This window comes from Oncorhynchus clarkii, chromosome 20, assembly GCF_045791955.1.
Source record: "Oncorhynchus clarkii lewisi isolate Uvic-CL-2024 chromosome 20, UVic_Ocla_1.0, whole genome shotgun sequence".
In the NCBI taxonomy this organism is placed as follows: Eukaryota; Metazoa; Chordata; class Actinopteri; order Salmoniformes; family Salmonidae; genus Oncorhynchus; species Oncorhynchus clarkii.
The window spans coordinates 21245931-21257006 of record NC_092166.1 but is presented as its reverse complement, the minus strand read 5'-3'; the positions used below and the strand labels follow the sequence as shown (position 1 = coordinate 21257006).

At 39.9% G+C, this 11076-nt stretch overlaps 2 protein-coding genes across 2 annotated transcripts; both read right to left on the bottom strand.

The window, feature by feature from the left end:
• Positions 1–638: 638 nt before the first annotated feature.
• LOC139376077 (calcyclin binding protein) lies at positions 639–3100 on the bottom strand. Its single transcript, XM_071118236.1, has 6 exons — positions 2914–3100; positions 2272–2479; positions 2054–2150; positions 1840–1939; positions 1619–1713; positions 639–1444 (listed from the first exon to the last, which is right to left on the bottom strand). Exons 1-6 carry the CDS (start codon positions 2929–2931, stop codon positions 1264–1266), a joined length of 699 nt encoding a protein of 232 aa, XP_070974337.1. The 5' UTR covers positions 2932–3100; the 3' UTR covers positions 639–1263.
• A 4526-nt stretch (positions 3101–7626) lies between these two features.
• Positions 7627–11056, bottom strand: LOC139377320 (mitochondrial ribosomal protein S14). Its single transcript, XM_071120338.1, has 3 exons — positions 10964–11056; positions 8911–9075; positions 7627–8134 (listed from the first exon to the last, which is right to left on the bottom strand). Exons 1-3 carry the CDS (start codon positions 11033–11035, stop codon positions 7952–7954), a joined length of 420 nt encoding a protein of 139 aa, XP_070976439.1. The 5' UTR covers positions 11036–11056; the 3' UTR covers positions 7627–7951.
• Between the last annotated feature and the right edge of the window lie 20 nt (positions 11057–11076).

Sequence of the window (11076 nt, the reverse complement as noted above, 5' to 3'; positions counted from 1 at the left end):
GAATTGAAAGGAAAATAGCTTTAAACATGCAACATTCTCTACACCAATAAGAGGGGTGTGAACAGCTTGTGTCATGAACAGGGCTTGTGACCATAGAAATAGTCTAGGGGTGCACAGCGGTGTTCCCTGATGCTGAAAGGGGGGACAGCAACGCAAAGTGTCTGGATACAGCTTTTAGCCGTGGTATATTGGTCATATACCACAACCCCTTAAGGTGCCTTATTTATATTATAAACTTGTTAACATAGTAAAATTATTTTTATGTCACACCTGCAGTAGACCACAGATTTCAGGTAATCAGGGCTCAAACCACCTGGTTTATAATGGCAAATAATCAGTGGCTTGGTTAATTCAGGATCTGGACATACAGTAGGTCAACCCTTTCTAAGCTTTACATGTTGAGACGCTGTGTTCAAAATGGTACATTTTCAGCAATCGGAAAGCTGCTTCCTTGGTTTTAGGCATAAAATACATATTACGAATAAAGAATGTTTCTTTTTAATAAAGGTTCCTGCTAATAATTGCCCCCCCGTAATTCAAACAATGGCAATTCCTTTTTATGTAAATGTCTCTGGGGTCTGCATCTTGATCACTTCACTTGCATTTCAGAACCAAACCATGGAAGGCAACAAGAAACATTTAGAGTGAATAACTTTTACATTTTATTCTGAAATGCATGAATGAATACATACATACATGAATGCAATTTTACCTTCACAAATATACTTTGTGATCTGCCTAATAAAGTGGTATTTTAACACAGTTATCACCTTTTGAGTGATTTGAGGATGAACAGTACTGCAAACTTTAATTTTCAACCAGTCTTAAGGACTTAAGAAGGCATTGGAATGCAAAATCAATGTACAAAAAAAAAATATGAATGAAGGACTGGAAGGTTGGTAGATTTAGAGCAGGGGTGTCAAACTCATTCCATGAAGGACCTAGTGCAGGGTTTTCCAAACTCAGTCCCTGGGATCCCAAGGAGGACACGTTTGGGTTTTTGCCCTAGCACTACAGAGCTGATTCAAATAATCACCAAGTTTAGATAATTTGAATGAGCTGAGGACAGAGTTTGGGAAACGCTGGCCTAGTGTCTGCAGGTTTTTGCTTACAATTAAGACCTAGACAACCAGGTGAGGGGAGCTCTTTACTAATTAGTGATCTTAATTCATGAATTAAGTACGAGGAGCGAAAACATGCAGACACTCGGCTCTAGGTGCAATGAGTTTGACACGTGATTTAGAGGGGGTGGGTGGATCAGGTTCAAAACATGCCCATGTTGTTAATGTCTCCCTCTCCTTTGGCTTTCTTGTCCTGGGACTCAGACCAGGCCTTGTTGATGGTGCGCTTCATCTCATCGTCCCCATCAGAGTACATCTTTTTCAGCATGCTCATTAGTCCATCGCTAGGATCAGCATTCTCTTCTGGGTTTACACTGGGCTTACTGTGCAAAAACGACAATGTTATTTGTATTTCTCTAAAAAGGTTTGGCAGTAAACATCTTGAACAGTGTCAAAGTTACAGCTCAATATCCATTACAAGTCTAATCAATTAAGAGTGATTTAATCTTCAACCATTCAATTATTTGGTTTAGCACACTAAATTGTGTTTGACTTACTCTTTTTCTTTGATCTGTTTCTGCACCTGTGTTAAGCATTCCCACTTCTTGGTAGTCTTCTTCTTACACATTACCAGGACCATATCTGTTTTAATCTATAACAAATTAGGATATGACAAGGGATGTCATTTACACTTTGCCCAGATAATTAATTCATTAAATATATATATATATAGTTTTGCAGTTTACAATGTTGATGTAAATCTAAAAGAATCAAACACCTTTTTAGAGCTGTCCTGAACATTAACAGGATTAAGAAGATTGTTGATTGTCATTTGATGGTTCTTCCCATCCAAATCGTTCACAAGTAGAACGAAAGACCTGTATGCAGGAAACAATAGATCAGTTTAAATAAAAAACAGGCAAAAGTGTTGACTAAGAGAGCAAAAGGGATTGAAGCATTTATCAATGTGACATGACTAAAACATAGCCTACCTCTCTGTGAAAGTGACCTTCACATTTTCTGGTGAAATCTTGTGTACGCCATTGAGGGTGATGTAGATTTTGACAAAATTTTCTGATTGGTCCCACCCTGCGTCAAATAACATGCATTCATTGTAAAAGCAGCAGTTGCCTACATTTTTTACATTAGTGTTTGCTAGCCGAGCTGCTAGGAAAGCAATTCATACTCTTAGATATTACAAAAGTAGTACCATAGTTGTTTATTTTGACTGTGTATGCTTTTGAGGCAGAGGTTGGATCTGCCTCCCTTTTTGCCAGCTGCTCTTTCTGATGTCGCTTCACTGATATCTCCTTCTCAATCTTCTTCTGTTCCAGTTTGAGGACATCCTGAACACGTGTTCTCTCAGACTTCTCCAGAAGACTGGCGATCTCCTGTAGGTCTGTCTCCAACTGGTTGATCTAAGTATATAAAAAAACATTTATGCCTCTACATCGAGAATAAAGCTAACGTTAGCTAGCAAACATTGATTTGCAACAGCTAGCTAGTAAGCAACTCACTCGTTAGCTAGCTAACAAGTAAATTAGCCGTCACACCAAGACGCCAACACTAAGCTAGCACACATCGCTAACTAAAGTGAACTAGCTACTTGACATGCCACGGTTGACTTCATATTTAGTTAACGTTACTGAGTACAATTTAGATAATATTAAAATGACTAGAATTAAGTATTCTAGCTCATTCCTAATTCTATGGCGCAACATCAGCTAGCTTGCTAACGATAACATCCCAGATAAGCATTGGTAGCTAACTGGCAAGTAACCAGGCTGAGAAGACTTTGACCGGGCTATTTTCATGCAATCCTCAGCAGTCCCATAACATGATGGCTAATTACCTGTTCGCTGAGGTCCATTTCGTCGTTTATTCTGTAAGGTTTATATGGGTGTGTTTAGGATAGATTAACAGCGAAGTTTCCAATGCTCCTTTGTAACAATGAAAATGCTCCGTCTAGAGCGATTGGTGTTTCACTTATGTTCCGCCAATATTTTCACCTTTCGCTATCGGTCAAAATGTGCACTGTACAATGTCCAATGATACTTGAAAATCAATTTGCCTACTAATCATTTTTTCCAACTTTTCTTTCACATTACTCGAGTTGAAGGAAACAAGTACAACTACTATTTGGCTCAGAATAAAAATCGACAGTGTATTTTGATGAAATCACTATATTTGCTCTGAGACGCAGTAGTAGTATGTTTTATTGGTTTCTCGCAGTCACACTGAATTGTACACATTTACAATCATAACATCAATCATATATAATTATCGAATAGTAAAATCCTAAACTAGCAAAACACTTGTGCAATATGCCGAAATCGCTCTGCAATTTCCTGGTTGCTAAAATTCTAATAGTTAGCCTAATTTCAGTTTGTGACAAAACAAGCAATTCATTAGTGTTGAGAATCAACGTACCATCTAACCCGCTGTACAATATAATGTCAATAACCAAAAACATTGTATTTTCAGCTGGTTGAAGCTGGTGTACAAAACTGAAAGTAAAGACACAAAAACTAAACATAAGAACAGAAAGTATACAAATAGTGCACATAGAACTGATCTACTGCTTCTTATATACTGACAAAGAATATAAAGGCAACAATTTCAACGATTTTAATGAGTTATAGTTTATATAAGGAAATCAGTCAAATAAAATAAATTAATCAGGCCCTAATCAATGGATTTCACATGACTGGGCAGGGGTGCAGCCATGGGTGGGCCTGGGAGGGCATAGACCCACCCACTTGGCAGCCAGGCCTACCCACAGGCCACTGAGGAGCCCAGCCAATCAGAATGAGTTTTTCCCCACAAAGGGGCTTTATTAAAGTGGTCCTGGGCTGGTGTGGTTACACGTGGTCTGCAGTTGTGAGGCCAGTTGGACTTAATACCAAGTTCTCTAAAACGACGTTGGGGCGGCTTATGGTAGATGTAGTATCTGGGATCTACATCTGTTTATATTAGTTACTGTGTTGTTACTAAGCAGTAATGCATTACGGCAGTGTTACGTTACTACACCTAATAGGAAATGCACATGCGCACTGGGGTGCCGGGAACTGTAGAGGACGAGGGGTTTTGACTAAACGAAAACTAACTGTACTCCCGTCTCCTGCCTGGTCATTTCTCCACAACACAAATATTACAGTAGAGAAATTAACATTAAATTATCTGGCAACAGCTCTGGTGGACATTCCTGCAGTCAGCATGCCAATTGCACACTCCCTCAAAATCTGTGACAATGTGTTGTGTGACAAAACTGCACATTTTAGAGTGGCCTTTTATTGTCCCCAGCACAAGGTACACCTGTGTAATGATCATAATGTTTAATCAGCATCTTGATATGCCACACCTGTCATGTAGGTTCACAATATTAACATTCAATGTATCAAAATATATGATCATTCACAAGGAATGTGAATGTGATCAACATTTACAGTAATATACATACACAATATATTTTATTTCAGCTCATGAAAACATGGGACCAACACAAATCAAATTGTATTTGTCACATGCACATGCGCTTACAAGCCCTTAACCAACATTGCAGTTCAAGAAATAGAGTAAAGAAAATATTAACAAAATAAACTAAAGTGAAGAAAAAAAATCTCAAAATAAAAAAGTAACACAAGAAAATTACATAACAATAATGAAGCTAGATACACGGGGTACGGGTACCGAGTCAATGTGCAGGGGTACAGGTTAGTTGAGGTAATTTGTAAAGTGACTATGCATCGATAATAAACAGCGAGTAGCAGCAGTGTAAAAACAAAGGGGTGGTCAATGTAAATAGTCCAGGTGGCCATTTGATTCATTGTTCAGAAGTCTTATGGCTTGGGGGTAGAAGCTGTTTAGGAGCCTTTTGGTCCGCTTGCAGTGCGGTAGCAGAGAGAAAAGTCTATGACTTGGGGGACTGGAGTCTTTGACAATTTTTTTGGGCCTTCTTCTGACACCGTCTAGTATATAGGTCCTGGATGTCAGGAAGCTTGGCCCCAGTGATGTACTGGGCCGTACGCACTACCCTCTGTAGCGCCTTACAGTCAGATGCCGAGCAGTTGCCATACCAGGCGGTGATGCAACCGGTCAGGATGCTATCGATGGTGCAGCTGTAGAACTTTTTGAGGATCTGGGGACCCATGCCAACTTGACATGTTGCGTTGATATTTTTGTTCAGTACTTTCTTTCAATGAGAATGACAGATCTATAGCTCACATTTCTATGTGAATTTGGTCAGGTCGCCCAAAACGTTACATATTGCAGTTTTAATATAATACATTTTTAAAATATGCCTTCCTAATACTGAGTTGCATCCCCTTTTGCCCTCAGGACAGCCTCAAATCGTCGGGGCATGGACTACAAGGTGTCGAAAGCGTTCCACAGGGATGCTGGCCCATGTTGACTCCAGAGTTGTGTCAAGTTGGCTGGATGTTGGGTGGTGGACCATTCTTGATACACAAGGGAAACGGTTAAGTGTGGAAAAACCCAGCAGCGTTGCAGTTCTTGAGACACTTAAATCAGTGCGCCTGGCACTTACTACCATAGCCTGTTCAAAGGCACTTAAATATTTTGTCTTGCCCATTCACCCTCAGAACGGCATACATACATATACAAGCCATGTCTCAAGGCTTGAAAATACTTATTCAACCTGTCTCTCCTTCTCTTTATCAAAACCGATTGAAGTGGATTTAAAATGTGACATCAATAAGGGATCATAGCTTCACCTGGTCAGTTTGTCATGGAAAGAGCAGATGTTCCTAATGTTTTGTACACTGTGTATACAAAACAACAATACTATGACAACAAGGTTAGGGGTGGCAGCTTTAGAAAATACATCTTTAGAGTTCTTAGGCAGGCATTTTTAAGGCGCTGGGCTATTTGGTGTGTGCATTGATCTGTTTAGTGAATGGGAGAGTTCTGATAATGGCCTGTGCGTGTCATGGGAGTGTTCAGTTTGTGGATGTTTGCCTGTCCAGTAATTTGCCATCTAGTTGGGGTGAGCCAGTCTGAAAACTGGGAGTTCTGCAAGGATTTAGCAAATAGGAGTCTACAGCAATGACCATGTTTACATGCACACAGTATTCTGGATAGTAGCTCAATCCCGCTTAAGGTCTTATTCGGGATAAGCTGTTTACACACACCTTTGATATTCCGCTCATGAGTATCCCTGTACCCATAAATAAACAGAATATTCATAATTTAAGTATATGGGTTAAATGGAATAGTAACTGAAATCTGAACACTGACTGTAGGCCTATAAACTCTCACATGTAGCATAATCATAATTATATTAACTTCGCAGAATTATGCATTTCTTGCAGTGAAAATATTCAACAAATGTTAATTTTGTCTCGGGAACAGGAGTGGAGAAATATTTATTTCAGCATCTCTTGAGATAATGCAAATGTGTGTAATATGTTATCTTGACACAGTTATGCAAGCAGTCAGCATTCCAACCACATAACATATGCACCCAAGACCAACTGAAGTCTTTTCAGAAACATGTTTTGAAGTTCTCAGCTTTTCATTTCTTTAAAACCGGTCAAACTGATGACATTTGGCTTTTTGCACAGATCCAATCTTTCCACTGTTTTGGAGTTAGTGTTTTCTCCCCGGTCCTTAAATGAAACCGACTACTTTACCGGTGTTAAATAGATTACTAATGCATTCATTCTGTTGATGGAAGTCATTCTAGTGAGCACTACTTTTAGTCTTCTGGGACAACAACTTATAACAGAAGAGAAGCTGCATGTTCAAACTATAGCTGACAGACAAATGGCCTACCAAATGTCAGAAATTATAAGTAGAAACATGTCTAAATTAGGGGTGAAAGTAGTCAGTAGTCAATTATTTATTGTAGGCTAAATTATGGTGGATCAAACTGCTCAGGTAGCCTACTTTTTGAAGTGATATGTTTGACAGTCAGATGAAAACATCACAACACCCATGATATGTGCAACTGAGCCTGTGCAGACCGCAAAAACATCAGTAAACAGGATGAGATGTTTACATGCCACCGTATCCCGTTTTAGATCAGCATATCCCAGGCATCTTATCCAGGTTTCTCATAACCGGAATACAAGCCTTTTCAGGTTATTGTAAACGGGATGATGTTTATATTTGTCAACTCAAAAACAGAATACTTGAGTATCCCGAATAATAACGGGACACTTGTGTGCATGTCAACGTAGTTAATGTCTCAGGGACAAATGTGAGCCACACTGGTTGTGAAAAAGATCTGGCTGTGAAAAAGATCTGTGAAAAGACCTGATGTCATTGTTCAAAAGACCAGTTAGTGAAAAAAATGTTTAACGAATTGGGCTCCCATTGAATATTTACATTCAATAATGGAAAATACACTTTGCTAGTGGAAGCACTTTGTCAGAATGATAACAAGTGAATGGACAACCTCATTTGAGCACTGTGACCTCTCAGCCATACCAAATGGTTAATTGAACATAGAAAATGATAAGTTATCTCAGGAGCATCCTTGACATAAGGCTTTTTACAACGCCAACAGCAAAGCACCGATTCTCATTAAAAGGCAACCAGGGGATTCAAACATACATCCTTTTATTTGTTTTAATACAGTTGACACCTTTAAGCTGTCAGTTGCAACCTTCAATTAACATAATTCAAAGTGGTGTGGAAAAGAAAAACAGAGTTCACAGCATAGTGTACTGTGTTGGTCCGGTCGCCCGACAATGACTAACCCTAATCACCAGTAGTGTAGTAGAGGATAAATGCACGTAAATGCTTTTATATTTTGCACGAGTGTTTACCCGTCTTCTGCAGGTTTAGGGACCATTACTTTACTCACTGCAAACGATGACCACCTATTATCATTATTTTTTACCACTACATCATTGAGATAAATAAAATCACCACATGGCCCGCTGTATTCCAGACATCTGGTTGTGGTCCGCCAGGTGACGGAAGACTATGCGACTGAGACGCCACCTGCGCTTGACGCCCCGCGGCCGTGAGGTCATCACACATCTATTCCGGATTCGTACTGGGCAGCTGTCACGTGGTAGCGCGGCAATTTCTTTATCGGCAACATCCTGCAAGGATAGTTATTTGTCATGTAAAACAGTAGAGGCTTAATATTCATCAAATATAAGCTACTCAAACAAGTTGTCGTTACCATTAATGAAATTATAATTGATGTTATCATAGGACATCCCGCCCCAGTAGTTTCAAGTTTCAATGTCACGCGCACAAGTACATTGAAATGCCTTTCTTGCAAGCTCTAAACCCCACAATGCAGTAATCAATATCAGTGTGTGGCACTAAAAGCAACATAAGGCGGGGGAAGGAATAAGAACATGATCTGTGCTTTCGAGATGTTGACGATGAGTATGACGTGTCTTTTCTCATTAACGACAGCTCTGCTAGCGTTAATGTCAAAATACATTCTTTACTCACCAAATATGGAGTTTTGCTGGGCAATGATCTTCATTTACTCCCTTTATGGCCAGTATGTACGTCCAAAAATGTACAAGCAACTCAAAAAAATGCCACTTTGGCACCTCCAATGTAAGGAGCTGTTGTAGACTTACGACCTGTGCATGGCAGTAATGAGTGATTGGAGGTGCCAAATATGACTTTTTTCAGTTGCTTGTAATTAAAACATATAATTTTTGTTGCTGTCTAATGGGAGTTTGAATCAAAACTTCCTAGGCGTTAGAGAAGCCACGTCATACTCATCGTCAACATCTCTAAAGCACAGATACTGGGGCAAGAACATCCCAACAAACTATTTAACAAAACACAAAATATTGAACATTACAACCACAGAAAAGATAGTTGAAGCACAATATGCATAATTGTGGGCTACCTGAAGCTCCTTGGGGAGAACAGTGTTCTTCCTTAGTGCATTGATCCGTAGTCTTTCATCTGCATAGTCAAAGGCCATCTGCCTTCTCTTCACGTCACGTAGCATTCTCCAGTCAACATAGTACCCTCTGACTTGCTCCACCACACTCCAGCAGCTTCTCAGAGTCTGGAACACAGACATGAAGTTGAGAAACCATACACAGATGATAGCATACAGGAGATCTACCTCTGGTCCACGTTCATGCGTAGGATGCGCATACAGCTCGTAGTGTTGATCCAACGCATGCATCAGAAGCAGAGCCAGTCTGGTGGCACACCCCGCCTTATCTCAGCTCACTGGTCACCATAGCAGCACCCACTCGTAGCACGCGCTACTGCAGGTATATCTCACTTGTCACCCCCAAAGACAATTCCTCCTTTGGTTGTCTTTCCTTACAGTTCTCTGCTGCCAATGACTGGAACGAACTGCAAAAATCTCTGAAGCTGGAGACTCATATCTCCCTCACTAGCTTTAAGCGCCAGGTGCAGTGCATAGCCCATCTGTAAACAGCCCATCTATCTAGCTACCGCGTACTGTATTTATTTATCTTGCTCCTTTGCACCCCAGTATCTCTACTTGCACATTCATCTTCTGCACATCTACCATTCCAGTGTTTAATTGCTATATTGTAATTACTTCGCCACCATGGCCTATTTATTGCCTTAACTCCCTTATCTTACCTCATTTGCACTCACTGTATATAGACTTTTTGTTTACTTTTGTTCTACTGTATTATTGACTATGTTTTGTTTATTCCATGTGTAACTTTGTGTTGTTGTATGTGTCGAATTGCTATGCTTTATCTTGGCCAGGTCGCAGTTGCAAATGGGAACTTGTTCTCAACTAGCCTACCTGGTTAAATAAAGGTGAAATATATACATATATATTTTTTAAAACACAAAGTGCTGCTCAAACGTTTTCCTTCGTAGTTAGAAGACTTGGCCCAAAGGCCGGCAGATGGCGATAGTCATTTCATCTTACCATAAAAAGGAAACACCTTTGCAGCCTGAATAGAGAATGTACGAACCGGTCCACAGTGGATACGAGTGTATAACCGGCTGCATGCAGTCTCTTTGGACGGTAAGCTGAAATGACTCAATATCGCCATCTGCCGGCCTTTGGGCTACAGAAGAATGGCAGTGCTTGCAGAGAAAAGCTATCCAGCACTCTAGCAACATCTTTACTTTGGTGAGTTACAAAAATAGATTGAAGCCAGTAGTCACTTAACAAAGTTGGGGAAACAAACATTTTCTATGAAAGGATAAATGGAAAGCATCAGAGCATAGAGGCCATGGTGATCCTGTTAAATTACTAGAGTGGCAATGTCATAAACCCTCAAAGTTCCAAAATGGGGTGAATATGGCAGCCATATTGGTCAGGGAGAAATCCAAACCAGTCTAATTGGAATTAATGGCAGTAGAGGCATGACCCTGATTTTACTTGTGCAGGAAAATAAAATGTGATATTATAAATTGTGTAATAGAATTAGTCAATCTAAAACATTGTCAAAAAATGATCAATAGTTTATAGAGGTTTTATACACATTTTCTGTATAAATAGCCTCATATGTAAACAGACCATGAATGTCACCATTTTTGTTTTTTTGAAAGCTGTGAGTATGATACAATATCAGTTCCTGTATCAAATTGTCTAAGTCCTATCATCAACTGACTTCAGCCAGTGTATGGCTATATATTGACTGCATGGTCTGAATGTAATATTGGCTAAATGTATGGAATCACTCCTCAAACTGTCTTGCCTAGTGCAGATAAAGTCATTATTTTACATGACCGTATCACAGCACTGGCAAACTATGGTTGACCAACTCCCTGACCTTGATCCCATCATAAGAAGGTTCAAATAATTTGTTGTTGTAGCGCGATGGACCAGAGCTAGGCTTTCGTTAGCATACTAGCTAGCAATCCCGTCTTCTCCTCCTCTTTCAGGCTATAAAGTCCACAACTGAAATGTACCCTTGATGAAATCCTTAACAATAATTCAAACGACGTCATACCTGTTTAGGTGTACAAAAGGAGGAGTGAAAAACATTTAACCCCGCAAGTGCAGTCCTACAGGCCGCCGCCATCTTGACAATTGCGTCTTCTTCTGTGATGCTCAAAATGTTGA

What these genes read in the sequence shown, in the direction of transcription:
- LOC139376077 (XM_071118236.1), bottom strand. An exon ending in AGTCAAAATAAACAACTATG is followed by an intron (nt 2,151 to 2,271) that starts GTACTACTTTTG and finishes TATTTGACGCAG; the next exon opens with GGTGGGACCAATCAGAAAAT. An exon ending in AAACAGATCAAAGAAAAAGA is followed by an intron (nt 1,445 to 1,618) that starts GTAAGTCAAACA and finishes GTTTTTGCACAG; the next exon opens with TAAGCCCAGTGTAAACCCAG.
- LOC139377320 (XM_071120338.1), bottom strand. Translation starts at nt 11,035, where the DNA reads ATGGCGGCGGCCTGTAGGACTGCACTTGCGGGGTTAAATGTTTTTCAC. An exon ending in CCTTTTGTACACCTAAACAG is followed by an intron (nt 9,076 to 10,963) that starts GTATGACGTCGT and finishes TCTGTGTTCCAG; the next exon opens with ACTCTGAGAAGCTGCTGGAG. An exon ending in TTCTCCCCAAGGAGCTTCAG is followed by an intron (nt 8,135 to 8,910) that starts GTAGCCCACAAT and finishes CTATCCTTGCAG; the next exon opens with GATGTTGCCGATAAAGAAAT.